Raw genomic sequence first — 19,591 nt, 5'->3', positions numbered from 1 at the left:
TGAGTGGTACCCTTGTCTCTCCAGGCTGGCCAGAGCATCAGGACCCATCACTCTCAGAGCTGCCAACCTCAGCAAGTCTCCCAGAAACTGTCTTGTCTGAATTCTTTTTCCTTTAATTTTCAGCTCTGCTTCTCCTACCACAGATTCTTTTATTATTATTATTATTATTATTGGCCGTGCCACTCAGCCTGTGGGATCTTAGTTCCCAACCAGGGATCAAACCCAGGCCCTCAGTAGTGAAAGTGCCAAGTCCTAACCACTGGACTGCCAGGGAATTCCCTGTCTTGTCTGAATTAATTCCTTGAGAGTGGACTCTAGAATCCAATAGGCTGCAGGCAAAAATGGACAGGAAAGCAACTCAACTGGGAAATTTGAAACTCTCTCTTATCCTCCTTTGTCAGGTCCAGTGGTCAAAAATAAAGACATGAGCAATGGAGCCAGAAAGTCAGAGTGAATAAATACAGAACAAATTTACAAAGAAAAGTACAGCTTACCAAGACCCTTCCAAGGAATATATCAACTTGTCTAGTGAGACCGAAATATTTACAAAAATTGCATACACACCAGGCACAAAGTCCCAGTAAATTAAGAAAGGTTCATAGACCCGTGTACAGATACATTTTCTGATCACAAGGCAACAAAAAGAAAAGTTAAGCAAGCTTAAGCCTAACAGTGTCCATTCAGCCATTCCAGGCACAAAGCTGGTCTCTTAAACTACTTTCTCTGTAATCCATTCCATCTTTTTCTTTTTTTTTAATCCCCACAGGTCTGAATGTTGCACAATATCCACTGCCCAGAATCTGCTTCCTGAATGCCCTGGACATACTCGTGCCTGACCCACAAATTCTTGACAATCTGAGCTGGAGCTGAGGTGGAGCTTTCAAGGCAAAGATATTTGCCCAACACATCACCCCCTGCTCACAAATAATCTGTTTATCAAACTTTCGCCAAAGCACTCAGTTGGAGGTGCCAAACCCTGACTTAGATAGGTGGTGTCACTCCCATTTTGTGGGTGAGTAAGCTGAGGTGCAAAAAGGGGATAAGAATCGCCCAAGGTCACCCGTCGGCTAGGAACAGGCCTGGGATTAAAATCTGACTCACACCAGAGTCTTGCTTTTCCTGTCACTTCCGGGCCTTTGCTGAAATTGATGGAAGTGGGCAGCGTTGTTTCTGCGAAGAGGGGAAGAGGCGGGAGAAACAAGAAGGGCTTCTAGAACCCACTGGGTTGAGTGGGGCTGACGTGGCCACCCCTTGGGGAGCAGCTGGGATAAGTGGCAAACACATACACGTGTCCTGCCCTACAGTCCTTAAGTAACCCCACTCGACAGATAAGAAAACTGAGGCACAGAATAGCGGCACAGCCTCCTCTGAAGCCCCCTCCCCACTAAGCAGTGGGTCTTGTTCTGGATTCCCGTGCTGTGTGAAGCCAAAACACTTACACATCTCAGTATATCCACTTGGAGGCTGGAACCCGCCTACACTGCACATTCACCCACAGGCTTTGGGAGCCATGTGAGCCCAGTGATGATGAGAGTGACTATGCCATCCCCATACCCCATACACTATGCCAAGCCCTGCCCTGAGCTCTTCCCATATAAGAAGGCCCAGCAAATTTCCTCTCAATTTCACTATGAAGGAGGTGCCATCACGGTGGCCATTTTACAGATGAGTAAACTGAGCCTGTGAACATTTAAGAAACCTGCTCCAGGTCCCAAGATTAGCAAGCACAGGAGCCAGCTCTGCAAATGAGAATAAAGAGCTCATAGACCATGCAGCACCAGGTATAGCCCAAAGGCAGAGGCTCCTCAAACTGTCCAGCTCGTGGGGTTCCCTCCCAGGGCCCTTCCTGGGGGTAAGGTCTTAAGCTGTCTTCTCCTTCAATAACAAACTGGCAATCGCCTTCAGAGAGGCCACGTAGCCGCTCCCGAGCCTCCCAGCAGCTCTAGGAGCCTCAGCTCACATTAAACGTGCTCCCAGCATCTTAGCTGACCTCACGTGGCTCCCCAGGAGAATCATCTGGGTGCTCAGGAAAGTTCAGCTTCCCGGCCCGCTCAGTGACTCAGGGTAGGGAGGGGTCTGGTTTATCGCCCATCTCCACCCCATCTCCCCGGCTCCAGCTGCATCTCACGATTGGGCAAGTTTGGGAAACAGCCCAAGCTTTGAGGCCCCTCCGCAGCCCCCGGGCCTTCCCCAGGCCGCCGCGGCCCCTCAAGGGCGGGAAAGTCCGGGAGGGGCGGGGCCCGGTGCTCCGAGGGCCTCCCTGTGCGCAGCTCCGCCCCGGGGGTGGGGCCTCACCTGCGGCAGGCAGGTAGGCGGCTACCTGGTAACCTGGGCCTGGCCCGGGAGGCTTGGGCGCGCGCAGCCAGCCCCGGCCACGCCAGGGACCGAGGGACGCAGGCACAGGCGGCCGCCGGCGGGACGGGAGGCTGGGCGAGGGGCCTGCACCCGCTCACTATGGTCGAAGGACGCTTCTCCAGGTTGCTGCAGAAGCTCGCCTTTTGGGGCTCGAGCCACAAGTACGAGCTGCTGGCGAAGGGCGAGTTGGAAACCTTGGTGAGTCCGGGCGCCCGGACGCGGGGCGTGCGACCTGACCCCCACCCCGGCCCACCCCACGACCCCGTCTGCGCACCGCAGGCTGCGCTCCCCCAGCTCGCCCGCCTCCCTCTGGTTCTAGAAAGAAGGTGTCTTCCTAACAACGCTCTGGGCCCAGCGTTCGTCTTTTAAGCTTTTTATCTCTCCCATGCCAACCCATTTTGCAGATGCGAGACTGAGGCCGAAACAGGGTAAATATGTCCGATAAGGGGCACAGGACTAGCAATGACCGAGCAGGGGACCTAACCTAGGTTTATCTGACTCCACAGAATTTAAATTCCCAGGTCTCCCCATCTAGACTGCTATCGGAATTTTTAAAGTTACTTAAATGGGGTCGGGGGGCATTGGTGACAAAGTGTTGTGCAAATGTTTGAGCATAAACAGTAGCAGTAATGGTGGAAATCAGAGTAAGAGTGGCCATGCTTTTCAGTTCTGCTTCCGGCATCTCCAGAGCCACTTTCGCAAAAACCACTCAGATTTGTGTGCTAGCTTTGCAGCCTCCAGAGGACCCTCTAGGATAAACCAACAGGATTCTAGGGCCAGGAGAGTTTTTCCAGTGGACAGGCTGACACTCCTGTCCCCAAAAGCCCATCCACGTGGAGGACCCAGAGAGGCAGCGGGGTCAAGGGGTCACCAACTTTCTCCTTAGCTTGTAAGCGGAACTCACCGCGTGATACCAAGAGCAGAGAACGTGGTGTTTCTGCAGAAGCATCTCTGGGTCTCTGCACTTTTTAAAGTGTAAATGAGTCGTTCAAAAACAAAATTCTTGAAGCGGTCCTCTGCAGGTGCTCATGGCCTTTTGACGGCTGAAGGGAAACCTCAAAGTTAAATTGACTTTTTAATGAATGAGAGCTGTTGGAAAATCTTGACAACGGTCAAGACATTTTGGTTGTATGGGTCTTAAATATTTGTGTGTGTGTGTTTGAAATAGTGTTTTATAGATGAACACTAGCATGAGAATTCTGGTGCTAGGATGGCAGACCACAGGGTTGTGTCTGGCAGTTCTCAAATAATCTCTGTTTTTCATATGTGAGGTGTATGTTAACCATGGGTTGGATACAAAGTCCAATTATTTCGCTGAAATCCATTTCTCTCCCTCTGTGTACGCCGTGTAACTCATTCTGTTGAAGGAATTTGAGGTTAATTTGCCAGCCTGTTCTATGTTACTTTTTCTATTTTTCTTTTTCTTTTCATCTTTGACTTTTGCATCAAGCTGGGTATTTTTCAAGCACTCCTGATGTCGTTGGTTACAGCCAGATTCTATGGGATGCCTTGGTTTGCCAAGTACCTGGGGCTTCTCTGGTGGCTCCAATGATAAAGAATATGCCTGCAATGCAGGAGACCTGCGTTAGATCCCTGGGTCAGTAAGATCCCCTAGAGAAGGGAATGGCTACCCACTCCAGGATTCTTGCCTGGAGAATTCCATGGGCAGAGGGAAACTGGTGGGCTACAGTCAATGAGGTCGCAAAGAGTCAGACACGACTGAGCAATTAACACTAACACTTAGGTGTGCCAGCTACGGGGATGATGTATCCTGAATAGAGATGCTAGGGAGAATTTGATCTCTGAACCAAGGTGGGCTTCATGCCCCCAGAGCTTTTCAGAGGGTCCCTTAAAAGTGGGACGGGTCTTCAACCTGTCTGTAGGTATTCGGGGGTGGAGGGGCACTCACCTACCTGGCGTGTTCTCAACAGCACCCTGAGGCACGTATGACGACTTGGCAGTGCGGGGGCAGTGAGATGGGAAACCCAGGCAGCCAGCTGCGCAGGCTGGCTGAGAAACCAAGTATTCTGTCTCTAAAGGCAGCTCAGCAAACCCAGGGAATTATAAAAAAGTAAATGAGGAGTGTGATGAGGGAGGCGGCCGGCCGGCCAGCCAGGTCACCTGTTTCCTGCCAACTCAGCTCACAGTCTTTGCTCTTACACTTACGTCCTCCACTTTGAAAAAGAAGCAAATTTGCTTACCGTGATCATTTCCTCAATAGTTGTAACTCTCCTTCATGAGTACTTGTTGTAGGTGGTGTCCTGGGCAGGCTCTGAACCTCCCCTCCACTTTGCCGAGTCACCCCAGTTATAATACTAATTATTATTGAGACCTTGTTGTGTCTCTTCACCCCTAAGTTGTGTTAATTGTATGCACGTGATAGATGAGGCTTTGGAGGCTCTCAGATTGGCCAGGTGGTAAGGTTACAGCTGTGTCCAAAACAAAGTTCATGGCAGAGACTGACCGTCAACAGAGAAATCCACCAGTTTCCAGTAGGAAGGAGAATAAAAAAAAGTGGAGTGACTGGGCAGGGGACAGGTGGTTGAGACAGGGGTCAAGGGAGCAGGACCGAGAGTCAGGAGCATCCAAGGCTGAGTCAGCACAGCCCTTATGGCTCTGGAGATGGTTTATTCTTGCTGCATTTCCAACGAAAAGGAAAGCACCTGGGAGACCTGCTTTCGTTACTGGGAAAGATCTTTCTCTGCCCATCAGAACCTTGGCTAAGGAAAATGTTGGACCAGAAATTCCTGCTTCCTGGATGACTTGGTGCCAACTCAGAAAGTTATCTTTGACCCTCAGGGCCCCCATCTCTTAACCGAGACTGGCATGGCTCCATCCCACACTGCCTTCCTGGTTGGTGAACTGATTCATCTCCCTGGGGCTCTGCAGGGCGAAGACTAGGTCCCAGCCGACCCGTGTCTTGGTCATTCATTCAGCCCAGATTCACCGAGCACCTGCCCTGTGTCAGGCTGGTGCTGCACGCCAGGGATGGAGTGGAGGGAAGGATGCACACACTCCCTGCCCTCGTGGTGCCCTGTCCTGAGACGGGCCCCAAACCACAGACCACAGCTGACTGTTTAATGAGAAGGGATGTTTAACAGATTCATTGGAATGGCAACGACTAGGAGATGTGGGAAGGGCAGAGTTGATGGAGAGTTCTAGGCAGAAGGGAGTGAGGTGCAAGGCTTAGTGGGAGAGGATGAGGCTGCAGAAGCGGACCCCACAGAGGTTCTGGGCCTTGTGAAGAATTTGGGCTCCCTCCATAGAGCGACAGGGAATCATGGAAAGGTTTTAGGCTGGGGCAGGACAGTCATTCATTTATTTGCAAATGTGCCAGACATGACGCATGCAGTGAACAGAACAGACACAGTCACATTTGAGTTTTTAAGAGATCACACTTGGATTGCAGGAAGAGGAGTTCTGAGACTTACACACACACACAGAGACACCCACAGAGATCCTTGATGTTTCTCAAAATTTAGCAATATATGTCATCTTAAAGAAACGTATTGGAAGCCCCCAGGGTTGTCTTTTAAGTATTATTTATCTGGCTGGTCTCAGTTGTGGCATATGGGATCTTTAGTTGTGGCATGAGAACTCTTAGCTGTAGCATGTGGGATCTAGTCCCCTGACCAGGGATCGAACCCAGACCTCTCACTTGGGGAGCACGGAGTCTTAGCCACTGGACCACCAGGGAAGCTCCCCCGTTGTCTTACGTTAGTCATGTCCAGCTATTTGTGACCCCCATGGACTGTAGCCCACCAGGCTGCTCTGTCCATCAGAATTCCCAGGCAAGAATACTAGAGCGGGTTGCCATTTTCCTCCTCCTGGGCATCTTACTAACCCAGAGACTGAACCCATGTCTCCTGCACCAGCAGGCAGGTTCTTTACCTCTGAGTCCTGGGAAGCCCTTCATATACCAAAATGTGCCTTGAATAAGTATAAACCTAAAATTGGCAATAAACATAGTCACATGCTTATTATGAAAACTACGTTTATAATAAGATTATGAAGTACACATGGAGCAACTGTGTTTTGACGTGGCTGGTGACGTCGTATCAGAAGTCGACCAGTGATGTGGAATGCTTGTGTTCGTTGTCGACTGCTGTGTGACATGTTACTCCCAAACGTGGCAGCTGAAAAGGACTTTCTCTCCCAGTTTCTTTGAGTCTCAGGTCTAGGGGTGGTTTTCCTGGGTACTGCCGGCTCCAGGTCTCTCGTGTGGCTGCTGTCCAGCTCTCCCCAGGGCTGTGGTCTCGTCTGAAGACTCTCAGGGAAGAAGGGGGGAGGGATTCCCGCCTGGGGCTGCTGGTGGGCCTCTGGCTCTGATTGCACGGGCATCTCCTCGCTTCTGGCATGTTCTGTTGACTGGAAGGAGTCTAGGTCGAGCTGGTTCTCAAAGGGGAGGGGATAACACCAGGGTGTGAATAAAGGGAGACAGAGTGATGGAGGTATCTAGAGGCTGCCTGCCACACTGGTGGAAAGAAATCGTCCCCTAAATGAGATCACTTGCTAAATAGAACCATGCCTGGTATGAGGTTTGCTGCGCAGCTGTCTGGTTTTGTTGGTGTTTTTATTAGTCTTGAGTCTGGTCTTTTTTTTTTTTTTCCTGGCTGTGTTAGGTCTTGGTTGCTCCATACAGGCTTTTCTCTAGTTGTGGCAAGCGGGGGCTCCTCTCTAGTTGTGGTGTGCAGGCTTCCTGTCGCAGGGGCTCCTCTCTAGTTGTGGTGTGCAGGCTTCCTGCCGCGGGGGCTCCTCCCGTTGCAGAGCACAGGCTCTAGGCACATGGGCCTGGAAGCTGTAGCCCATGTGCTTAGTTCTTCCGTGGCATGTGGGGTCTTCCTGGACCGGGGATCAAACCGATGTCCCCCGAGTTGCAAGGTGGATTCTTAACCACCAGGGAAGGCCTTGAGGTCCAATCTTCAGACTCTTTTTGAATTTTGATTTTGATAAAGCTTATGCTGGAAATGTTTAATTCCCCATATGTGTATAAAATGGTGTTCACGCAGACCGAGACTGTGTCTGCTAGATCAGGACAACCTGCCCGTCACATAATCATCGTAGAACTGGCTGGATCACTTGAAGATAAGGCCTTGTGGAAGGGTTGTTTCTTCACCGTGTGCGGATGAGCATGCTCACTGCTCATCACCCGTGCCAGGTAGCCACGGGCAGAGACTGGGCTTGCAGACGGCCTCCCTGGCAGCACGGTTGCCCGCTTCGCAGGTCAGACTTCCTGAAGTTGATGCGCTGACGTCACCGCGTGCTGTGCACTGGCTCCGTGCTCCCACCAAGCTCTCTCCGGGCTTCCGAGAAGCCTGCATCCCTTCAGCGCGCCATGGGATTGTTGTCCTGGATGCAGGTGTGACACCAGGGTCCTGTGACAGCTCTTTGTTATAAACCAGCCACCCGGAAGGTCTTTATGCTGTGTCATATTAGGCTAGTTATTAAAACATATTCAATGTCTGTAAGATCTTCGAAAACTTGCAGGCTTTTGAGAGCATGTCTGAAGATGCTGTGTTGGAAACCCTGCCCCAGACCTAGTGTCATGAGCCTTATTAAGGGTAAAAGACCCCGGATTCCTCGAGCTCCTGCGGGTGGGGTGGCTAGCAGGCTCACAGCCGGCCATCTTCTGCCGTGTCTCACATGGTCGTCCCTCCGTGTCCTAATCTTTCCTTCTGACAAGGACACCAGACCCATCCTAATGACCTCATTTTAACTTAATCACCTCTTGGAAATCCCTGTCTCCAAACAGTCACAGCCTGAGGTGCTGGGATTAGGACATCAGCATGTGGGTTTGAGGGGAAGACAATTCTGCCTGGAATATGAGTTCCTTGTAGAAAGTATCTGGGAGGGTATTTGTTGGGGGAGGGGCTTCTGTGGGCCGTGGTGGGGGGATAGGTAACCTTCATGGAGGTCTCAATCACTCTTTTTTTTTTTAAATTAAACTTTTTATTTTGTATTGGGGTACAGCCGGTTAACAGTGTTGTGATGTTACAGGTGAACAGCAAAGGAACTCCGCTGTACATATGGGGCTTCCCTGGTGGCTCAGAGGCTAAAGCATCTGCCTGCAATGCAGGAGACCTGGGTTTGATCCCTGGATCAGGAAGATCCCCTGGAGAAGGAAATGGCAACCCACTCCAGTACTCTTGCCTGGAAAATCCCATGGACAGAGAAGCCTGCCATACATATACATGTATCCATTTTCCCCCAAACTCCCCTCTCTCCCAGGCTGCCACATAACACTGAGCAGAGTTCCGTGTGCTATAGAGTAGGTCCTTGTTGATTACCCATTTTGAATATAACAGTGTGTATATGTCCATCCCAAACTCCCTCACTGTCCCTTCCCCCATACATCTCCCCTGGCAACTGTAAGTTCACCCTCAAAGTACAGACACTCTTAAAACCGTGTTTGTCAGCCCTACCTGTGTGCCCCAAAGCCCTGGAGATGACCTGTGTCCTTCCGGCTGGGCCGTCTTCACTGTGACCTTCTTGTGGGTGGGTAGCGGAGCCCAGCAGAGCATGTGTCTGACGCAACTTGAAACTCAAGTATTTACCAAGGAAGATGTGCTCCAAACTCATGATTCTGGAGTCCCTGGGGTGAGAGCAACTTGAAACCTCTGGAATGAAGTCAAGCCCTACCCGTAATTATTCTTTATAGTTCAAACCATTGAACCCAGACTGCCGTGCTAACTGGGCCTGGTAGGTTTACAGCTAACACCCAGGATCACCCCAGGTACATCTCAGAATCCTTTGGTCTGTGCCTCTCCAGTGAGACTGAGTCTGGTGGAACTTGTGGGTCGGGGGAAAGAGTATTGGCCTGAAAGACCGCACCTAACCAGGAGATCTTGGTTTAGGCAGGGGTCAGGGCCAGGACCCCAGAGCCGGAACCCACCCTGGGTTCCATTCCCCTGGCTGTGTGAGTTTGGGCACATTCTCTGTCTCTGCACATCTGAATGTCTGTCTCTGAAAGCGGGTGTGTGCCCTTAGTGGTTTCGAGGTTCCTCGTGGCTCTTTGTGAAGATTAGATCAGGTGACGTGTGTAGGTGCTGACGCAAGTGTGCTTTCCCTGGGTGAATATAGTCATAAGACAAGAATAAACGAGAGAATGTGAGGAAAACTCGGCATGATGCCTAGCTCAAACAGCGGCGATGGTTTTTATTAGGAATCATCCCTGTCCCGTTGCTCTCTGAGCTCAGGTCGAGTGTGCAGCGAGATGCTCAGGAGCCAGACTGGCTACATAAATTGCAAGATGAAAATGTGGGGCCCCTTCTTGAAAAACGGTTTAAGAATTTCAGGTCGGTGCCAGCAGGGCATTGCAGGCAGCACAGCCGGCCTGGCGGGGCGTCCTTGTGTGAGGTCCGTGGTCGGAGATGCCAGACGTTCTTGCCATTTGCTTTCCTCCTTTTCAGGCTCCGCACAGCCTTCTTCTGCCCTTCACATACTTCTGTGGCTGCTTTAGAATAGCTCTTCCCCAAACGCGGTCTGGGGCCCAGGAACGTGAAGTCTGAGTTGCAACCGAGAACCACTCTTTCTCCATCCCTGTGACATCCATCCTCCTGAGGCCAGATCCTTTTAGTGAGTTAAACACTTGTACTACCCAGGGGAGCTTATAGTCTGGTGGGTAAGACAGAAATTATACTAGTGAGTATATAATTACAAGCTGAGATAAGCCCCATGAAGGAAAGCAGCACATGTAAGAAAGGAGTTAAACACAGCCTGTGTGTGCCTGTAGCCTGTGGGGATGCTGCTGCCATCAGGGTGCAATCTGGGGAGACTTCCTGGAGGAGGTGGCAGGGACTTGGAGAACTGAGATTTGAAGGCAAGCTACCCATTCTCATTTTATTTTTTTACATAAGCCACATTTCACATATGCCCTGGAGGATGGCCTCCCTCCTCTGACCTTGGGAATTCTGTAGGTTGCTAGTCTCATTCAGCGGCACTGCATCTCCAGTGTTAGAAATCCCCCCACTGGGCTGCCCCTTCCTCCTTTCCCTAAGTGCCAGCATATTGAAATTTGAGTGAGTTTTGCCTTCACTGACCATTGAATTAGGCTAATGTTAGTGTTCTACTGTCTCTTATGAACCAGGAACACTACATTATTTTTTCTTTATCCTCCCCCGCCGCCCCACTTCTTTGTCCTTTTTCCTTTTCCCTTTTGAAACTTGTCTTAGTTTTTTGGTTCGATGTTTTGTTTTTTTCCCTCATAAACCAGAGTAAGTTTGCAGAGTCTGAAATTCCTCCTTCACTCCCTCACTTCTTTTCTCTCCTCCTTGATGGGGAGGTGGAGGGATTACTTGCCCTTTGCAACTAATCTGTGTGCAGTAATCAGATCGCCGTTGGTTTGGGCACTCCCGGCCTCCTTTCTCTGCAGTTCTAGAGAAGCTGTGATTAGGAACACTGGCATCCGAGCACCGGCCACCTGAGGCAAAGTCCAGTTTCGCCACCTGCCAACGGAAGGTTCTAAGCCAGTTTCTTAATTCTCTCTTGCCTCTGGGTTTTCTTCTGTCCAGTGGGGTCAAGTGTACCTGCCTCAGAGCTCTGTTGTGGAGTGGAATGATTCCCTGTGTGTGAAGTATTCAGGCAGCATCTGATCACACCGTAATTACCGTTGTTTATATACAACAACGTAAGTGTCTTTTTGTTTATTTTTTGTACATACATAGGGTCCTATTGCACACACAACAGGAAGCTCCTCCGCCCTTCACACTTCCCCACAGTGCATCCTGATCAAACACGTTCTTTTCTTATTTCTTTTTTTTTTTTAATTTTTGGCTGTGCTGGGTCTTCGTTGCTGCGCACAGGTTTTCTCTGGTTGCAGCGAGTGGGGCCTACTCTTCGTCGCGGTGCACAGACTTCTCATTGCGGTGTCTTCTCTTCTTGCAGAGCACGGGCTCTAGAGCACACGGGCTCAGTGGTTGCAGCTCTGGGCTTAATTGCTCCATGGTATGTGGAATCTTCCTGGACCAGGGATCGAACCTGTGTCCCCTACATCGGCAGGCAGATTCTCAGCCACTGAACCACCAGGGAAGTCCTCTTTTCCTGTTTCTTAAAGTTTACTGAAGTACAGTTGATTTATAGTGTTGTGTGAGTTTCTTCTGTACAGCAAAGCAACTCCATTATACATATATATATATTCTCTTTCATCCCATTATGGTTTATTACAGAATATTGAATACAGTTCCCTGTGCTCTGCAGTAGGACCTTGTTCTTAATCCATTTTATATATCAATATAATAGATTGCCTCTGCTAATCCCAAACTCCCAGTCCATCCCTCCCCCAGCCTCTTCCCCCTTGACAACCACAAGTCTGCTCTCTATGTCTGTGAGTCTATTTTGTAGATAAGTTTGTTTGTGCCGTGTTTTAGTTTCCACATGTAAGTGATATCATATGGTGATGGTCTTTCTCTAACTTCCTTCACTTAGTATGATCCTCTCTAGGCTCATCCGTGTTGCTGCAAATGGCATTACTTCCTTTTTATGGCTGAGTAGTATCCCACTGTATGCATGTACCACATCTTCTTTATCCATTCCTCTGTTGACGGACATTTAGGTTGCTTCCCTGTCTTGGCTGTTGTGAATAGAAGCACATTCTTTCCTAGCGGCTGTGTAGGCATTTTAAGTTAACCCACATCCCCAGCTGATGGGCTTTTGGGTAGTTTCCCTCCTTTCATTTTCAGAACAATGTTCTGCTGAACACCTATGGATGCCGTATATTATTTTGAATCCTTACAGAAATCCCTGTAGGAATCTGAGCCTTGGAAAGTGAAGTAACTTGCCCAGGCCCACACAACTCCCCAAGGAGTTCGGACCCAGGTCAGCCTGGATTCTGTGCATGAATTCTCCACTCCCACTGGCCAGGTTTCTCTTCTCTGAAGTTCCTGTTTTCCCTGTTGTAATCAATTAGTATTGGGCTGGACAAAAGGTGCCTTTGGATTTTTCAGGAAGAGCCTCTGGAAAACCCAAATGAACTTTTGGCCAACCTGGTATTTTATGACAAGTAGTGCTGAGGCTGTGTCGATAGCCTATTTCTCATTTTTGCTCAGTTTTAGCATCTGTTGGTGATTCTTGCCTGAACCCATTACTGTTTAAAAAATATTTATTTTTAATTGAAGGATAATCGCTTTACAGTATTATGTTGGTTTCTCCATACATCAACATGAATCAGCCATAGGTATACATATGTCCCTTCCCTCCTGAACCTCCCTCCCACCTCCACTCCATCCCACTCCTCTAGGTTGTCACAGAGCCCCAGTTTGAGTTCCCTGAGTGATACAGCAAATTCCCACCGGCTGTTTTACCTGTGGTAGTGTGTATGTTTCCATGCTACCCTCTCCATCTCCATCTGTCCCACCCACTCTTCCCTCTCCCGTCACATCTCCATTGCTGTCCTGCAAATAGGCCCATCAGTGCCGCCTTTCTAGATTCCAGGTGTAAGTGTTAATATATGATATTTATTTTTCTGACTTACTTCACTCTATATAATAGGCTCTAGGTTCATCCACCTCATCAGAACTGACTTAAAATGCATTCCTTTTTATGGCTGAGTAACATTCCATTGTATATATGTACCACAGCTTCTTTATCCATTCATCTGTCAATGGACATCTAGGTTACTTCCATGTCCTAGCTATTGTAAATAGTGCTGCAATGAACACAGAGGTACATGTGTCTTTTTCAATTATGATTTCCTCAGGGTATGTGCCCAGTAGTGGGATTGCTGGGTTATATGGTATTTTTATTCCCAGTTTTTTAAGGAATCTCCATACTGTCTTCCATAGTGGCTGTATCAATTTATGTTCCCACCAACAGTGCAGAAGCATTCCCTTTTCTCTACACCCTCTCCAGCATTTATTGTTCATAGATTTTTGATGATGGCCATTTTGACCAGTGTGAAGTGATGTCTTCTTGTAGTTTTGATTTGCATTTCTCTAATAATGAGTAACGTTGAGCATCTTTTCATGTGTTTATTAGCCATCTGTGTGTCTTCTTTGGAGAAATGTCTGTTTAGGTCTTCTGCCCATTTTTTGATTGGTGAACTCATTACTTTTAGAATGTTTGCTGAACGGCAATTTTCCAAGTTTATCATTCCTGCCTCATTTACTACCTGGTGCTTGGTATCAGAAAGAGCTGCCCTAACTCGCAGACCTAGAGAACAAAGCTACGGTTACCGGGGCACAAGGACAGGGGAAAGGGACAGTTAGGGAATTTGGGATGGACATGTACACACTGCTATATTAAAAATGGGTAGGGACTTCCCTGGTGGTCCAGTGGCTAAGACTCCATGCTCCTAATGCAGGAGGCCCATGTTCCATCCCTGGTGTGGGAACTAGCTCCCAAATGCCGCAACTAAGACCCGACACAGCCAAATAAATAACTTTTTTTTTAATGGATAACCAACAAGGACCTACTGAATAGCACATGGAACTCTGCTGGGTGTTATGTGGCAGCCTGGATGGGAAGGGGATTTGTGGGGAGAATGGATACATGTATATGTATGACTGAGTCCCTTCCCTGTTCACCTGAAACTATGGCAACATTGTTAATCAGTTATGCCCCAACACAGATAAAAAGTTTAAAAGGAAAAAAGAGCTGCCCCTTTCTCCTCTTTATCTAGTTGTTCGTGTATTCATTCATACATCATTCATGCACTCACAAATTCCTATTCTTTTAGGTGGGTTAAAATTTGTTACCCTCTTTTTTTTTTATCCTCATGCCCAGATTTGGCCATTAGAAGCCTTTTCTCATGGTGACTTTTCTGTCCTCTGGACATCTTTCCGTCACTCTCTGAGCATGTGCCTGCTCTCTGGCATAACAAGACATTCCAAGCTCATTGTGAACCTTCCCTGAGCCAGCCCTGGAGCCAGCCATTTCTTCTGGGAGTCTTGGCTCTTTTCGCCAGAAGGATATTATTTTTAAAATTTCTTTTGCTGCACCAGGTCTTAGTTGCGGCACATGGGCTCTGTAGCTGTGGCATGCGAGCTCTTAGTTGGGGCCTGTGGGGTCTAGTTCCCCGACCAGGGATCAAACACGGGCACCCTGCATTGGGAGTGATGAGTCTTAGCCGCTGGACCACCAGGGAAGTCCCAGAAGAAGGGTATTTAGAAATCAAGATCTGGTGTGCCGTGTGCCCATGGTCCTGGGGTGTTATGGCCTCTGGGCCCTCTCAGGTGTGTGTACGTGTACACTGTTAGAGCCATATTCAGTTTTATACTTGTGTGTGCATTTATACATGTATATATAAGTATAAAACTGAATATTTGATCATAGCTTTCAATCCAGGGCTGGTTCCAGCTCTATGTATATTTGTAACTCCCTTCCCCAACAGCAAGAGTGCCAGCTCACATTATGTTTGGTATGTATTTGCTTATTACCTAATCTCCCTGTGCGTGACCAGGCTCCTCACCTTGCCACCCACCTGTTGGTCCCCAGTCCCAGCGGCCTCCTCCTAACCCAGCTCTCGTGTTGACTGCTCTGTGCCACCTGCTTCCCCCACAAGACCTGCACTCTGAGCACCTCACGTCATATTGGCAGTTCTTTGCTGTCTGGGTTCACACCACCATCATTCACACACAGAGAACACCAACTAGGTGTGATTTCAGGGCCTGGAAAACACCTCTCTGAAACCCATCTTGACCTGAGGCTGGACCTTAAGAACCTCTGCCTCAGCAATGCTCCATGTGTGGTATCGTTATTCCCATTGTACAGAAGAGAAAGCGGAGGCTCAGAGAAGTCAAAGGGCTTGTTGAGGGTTGCTCGGCTGGTAGCTGGGAACCTGGATCAGGGCCCAGATCAGTGAGACAGTGCCTGGTGATGCTCCTTCCACCAGTTTCTGCAGTTAGGGTACCCCCCGCAGCATTAAAAAGCAGTGGGCCAGCCCTTTGAGTTCATTTGCATCCCTCTTGCCTCCTGTTGCTCTGCGCTCTCAGCCCTGCCGCCGTCCTCGTGGGTCCCTCCCGTTGCAGCCTCTGCCCTCCCTTCCCAAGCTGACATTGGCCCAGTCTTTGATCCTGAGCATCCCAGCCTAGGAAGGCCCTCCCCTTCTGCTCCAGCTCTGCCCCAGGCTTAGTCAAGACTGGTTTTTCCTCCTTGGAATCAGAAGATCTTACTCAGGGTTCAAGATCCGACAGGACGCAAAAGGGGGTTCAACAGAAGTCTCTTGCTGCCTGTTTCACACCACCCAGTTTCGAGCTCCGAAGGCAACCAGCCCCTGGTCTCTGTGCCCTGATTATGCTAGCAAACCCATCCTCTTCTCCGCTTGGTTATAGACAGGCTAACCTATTGCTCATGATATGCTTTGCCCTTTATTTTTTTTCCTTCTCAGTCTATTGCTAAAGGTACCACCACTTGGGAATACTGCTGGGCAGTGTCTGTTGCTCAGTCCCTCAGTTGCATCTGAATTTGTGACCCTGTGGACTGTAGCCCGCCGGGCTCCTCTGTCCGTGGAATTCTCCAGGCAAGAAGACTGGAGGGGGTTGCCGTTTCCTACTCCAGGATCCTTCCCGACCTCAGGATCGAACCGGTGTCTCTTTTGTCTCCTGCATTGCAGGCGGATTCTTTACCACTAGCGCCACCTAGGAAGCGCGCCAAAATCTCTCTTGTATTCATCTCCATCCTCAGGGGTGAAGAAGGTGCCTCAGTGATAATGCTGTGTAAGAACTTGTATTTGCCCTTCACAGCTTTGTTGGTGATGACTTCGCCATTTGCCCAAAACTCAGCTCACCTTTCTTCCTCAGTCAGGTTTCACATGCGTTCAGTTTCTGCCTTCTCCTTCTCAAGTGCTTCTCTGTCTTCACTGTCCCTGTTGATCCTCTTTAGCTCCTGAACTTTCCAGGCCTCTCTTCTCCTCCTCATTTTCATCATCAGTACTGAATGGATCCAGGGCAGCCAGGGACTGCTTGTTCTCCTCCACGGTCAGTCAGTCAGTCAGTTCAGTCACTCAGGCGTGTCTGACTCTTTGCGACCCCATGAATCGCAGCACGCCAGGCCTCCCTGTCCATCACCAAGTCCCGGAGTTCACTCAGACTCACGTCCATCGAGTTAGTGATGCCATCCAGCCATCTCATCCTCTGTCGACCTCTTCTCCTCCTGCCCCCAATCCCTCCCAGCATCAGAGTCTTTTCCAATGAGTCAACTCTTTACATGAGGTGGCCAAAGTACTGGAGTTTCAGCTTTAGCATCATTCCTTCCAAAGAAATCCCAGGGCTGATCTCCTTCAGAATGGACCAGTTGGACCTCCTTACAGTCCAAGGGACTCTCAAGAGTCTTCTCCAACACCACAGTTCAAAAGCATCAATTCTTCGGCGCTCAGCCTTCTTCACAGTCCAACTCTCACATCCATACATGATCACAGGAAAAACCATAGCCTTGACTAGACGGACCTTTGTTGGCAAAGTAATGTCTCTGCTTTTGAATATGCTATCTAGGTTGGTCATAACTTTCCTTCCAAGGAGTAAGCGTCTTTTAATTTCATGGCTGCAGTCACCATCTGCAGTGATTTTGGAGCCCAAAAAAATAAAGTCTGACACTGTTTCCTCCACAGTACCCATCCTTATTAGTGGCATGGGGGTTGTTTCCAGTGCTTAGTTGATACAGGCACTGTGGCAGTGGCTGACTTTGAACAGAAATCATTCTGCAGTAAATGAGTCTGCAAAAGAAATGACTAGAACAGGTCCGTTTTCAGCTTTTAGAAAATATTTATTTGTTTTAGGCTGTGGTGGGTCTTTGTTGCCACGTGGGCTCTTGTTGTGACAAGAAGGGTGTTTTTCTCTAGTTGTGACGACCGGGGGCTCTTCTATAGTTTCAACGTGGGCTCTTCTCTCGTTGTGACAATCAGGGGCTCTTCTCTCGTTGTGACGAGCGGGGGCTCTTCTCTCATTGTGACGAGCGAGGGCTCTTCTCTAGTTGCGACGTGCAGGCTTCTCACTGCAGGGGCTTCTCTCTCTGTGGAGCACAGGCTCCAGGGCTTCGGTATTTGCAGCGTGTGGGCTCAGTAGTTGTGGCTCCCGGGCTCCAGAGCACAGCCTCTGTAGCTGTGGCACACAGGCTTAGTTGCTGCACGGCATGTGAGATCTCCCCGGATCAGGTATCGAACCTGGGTCTCCTGCACTGGCAGGCGGATTCTTTGCCACTGAGCCACCAGGGAATCTCGGTCTTTATGGAAATCACCTATTCTGGACGATTCATAAAAACCGAGTCAAGTGATAACGTGGCCTTTTGTGTCTGTCTTCATCAGCATGAGGTTTTTGAGGTCTGTCTGTGTTGGAGAATGTTGTTTCCTAGGGTTAATGAGCAGAGCACCCCAGACTATGATGGCTTCAAGCAACAGAAATTTACTCTCTCACAGTTCCGGGGCCAGATGTCCAAGATCGCAGTATGGGCAGGGCCTGGCTCTAACAGCCGTAGTGGAGAACCTGTCCCGTGCCTTTCTCTTAGCTTCCAGTGCTGCTGGCGAGGCAGTGGCCTGGGCTTCTAGTGGGATCACTCTGTGCGGGTCTGTCTCCATGTCCAGGACTCTCCTTACGAGGTCATCAGTCGTATCCAACTGGATCTCTCCCTGATGACCTCATTGTCACCTCGTTACCTCTGTAAAGACCCTGTTTCTCAATTCAGTCACATTTGAGGTTCAGGGGGTTAGGACTTCAAGATAACTTCTTTTTTCTTCCAGTTTTATCAAGATATAAATGGACGTACAGCGTTGTGTAAGTTTAAGGTGTACAGCATCATGATTTGACTTACATCATGAAATGATTATCACAGTAAGTTCAGCAAACATCCAACATCTCATATTTTTCCCTTGTGATGAGAACTTTTAGGATTCACCCTCTTAACAACTTTTGTATATAACATACAGTAGGGTTGATTATATTTATCAATTTGTACATCACACGCCTGGTACTAATTTATCTTATAACTAGAAATTTCTGTCTTTTGACCGCCTTCATCCAACTCACCGTCCCCACCTCTGGTAACCGTTAATCTGATCTCTTTTTCTATGAGATCAGATTTTGTTTGTTTCTGAAGTTTAATTGACCTACAACAATATGTTAGTTCCTGGTATACGTCATTTCGATATGATGATCATGTCAAACTGATCACCAGGATAAGCCTCGTTACAGTCTGTCACCATACAAAGACATCACTGAATCAGTCTACATAGTCCTCACACTGTGTGTTTATACTGTGGCACGCTTATTGTGCAAATGGAAGTCTGCGCCTCTTCATCTCCTCCATCCATTTCTCTCCTCCCCACCCCTCCCCTCTCACAACCCCGTGTTTGTTCTCAGTGTCTATGTCTCTTTCTGTGTTGTTACGTGTGTTCACGGGTTTGCTTTTTAGAGCCCACATATAAACGATATCATACGGTGTTTGTCTCTCTGTCTGACTTCACTGAGCATAACACCCTCCCTGTCCATCCATGTTGTTGCAAATGGTGAGGTTTCATTCTTTTTTTTATGGTTGAGTAGTAGGAATATTGTGGGTGTGTGTGTGTGTGTGTACATATGTAGACACCACATCTGCCTCACCCACTCATCTATTAATAGGCACTTCGGTTGCTTCCATATCAAGATACCTTTTTTTGAAGACACAATTCAACATATAGTGTAGCATGCATCAGTACTTCATTCCTTCTTTAAAAATCTGTTTTTTATTTATGTATTTGGCTGTGCCAGGTCTTAGTTGCGACATATGGGCTCGTTAGTTGCGGCCTGTGGGGTTTTTAGTTGCTTGCCGCATGTGGGATCTAGTTCCCTGACCAGGGATCGAACCCAGGCACCCTGCATTGGGAGCGCAGTCTTAGCCACTGGACCACCAGGGAAGCCCCAGCACTTCATTCCTCTTTGAGGCTGAATGATGCTCCTTTGTGTGAGAGAGCACACCTTGTTACTGCATCATCTGCGGATGGACTCTGAGCTGTTCCGAATTGTGCTGCTATGAACAGCAAAGAGCTCGTCTTTATTCGCATCCCTTTTTTTCAGTTCTCTTGTTCACAGACCCGGAAGTATGTCCGTGGCTTTCACTTACAGAGCACAGTTGGAGGCTAGACAGCCTCCCACTTTGGGCTCAGACTCCGTCCCCACGGTCATGGTCACGGTCATGGTCACGGAACACAGCTGGGGTTAGGATCCTCCCGCTGGACCCTCCCCCTCCAGGCCGCCTTCCCAGCCCCTCCCCTTATCCACACAAGCCTCTTTCAGCCATCTGGCTGGCTCCCAGGGACACACAGAGTTCCCAAGAA

The 19,591-nt window shown here is 48.9% G+C and overlaps 2 protein-coding genes across 5 annotated transcripts in view; both read left to right on the top strand.

Annotated features, from left to right (window-relative positions):
- Positions 1 to 1,107, top strand: part of WFDC1 (WAP four-disulfide core domain 1) — a 51,247-nt gene extending 50,140 nt beyond the window's left edge. For both annotated transcript variants that reach the window (XM_027513913.1, XM_027513912.1), the window contains exon 7: positions 767 to 1,107. The gene's annotated coding sequence lies outside the window, so the exon portion shown is untranslated. The remainder of the gene's footprint in view (positions 1 to 766) is intronic.
- Positions 1,108 to 2,171: 1,064 nt separating this feature from the next.
- ATP2C2 (ATPase secretory pathway Ca2+ transporting 2) overlaps positions 2,172 to 19,591 on the top strand; it is a 77,137-nt gene continuing 59,717 nt past the window's right edge. The window contains exon 1 of one of the 3 annotated variants that reach the window (XM_027513899.1): positions 2,172 to 2,553. In XM_027513899.1, coding sequence (XP_027369700.1) covers positions 2,455 to 2,553 — 99 coding nt within the window. In that variant the 5' untranslated portion in view covers positions 2,172 to 2,454. Of the gene's footprint in view, positions 2,554 to 7,096; positions 7,715 to 17,476; positions 18,111 to 19,591 lie in introns of those variants that run through there. The other 2 variants (XM_027513897.1, XM_027513898.1) reach the window with 2 other exon arrangements.

This window comes from Bos indicus x Bos taurus, chromosome 18 (genome assembly GCF_003369695.1).
Source record: "Bos indicus x Bos taurus breed Angus x Brahman F1 hybrid chromosome 18, Bos_hybrid_MaternalHap_v2.0, whole genome shotgun sequence".
In the NCBI taxonomy this organism is placed as follows: Eukaryota; Metazoa; Chordata; class Mammalia; order Artiodactyla; family Bovidae; genus Bos; species Bos indicus x Bos taurus.
Note: the sequence above shows the minus strand (reverse complement) of the source record. Positions and strands in the feature narration are given on the sequence as shown.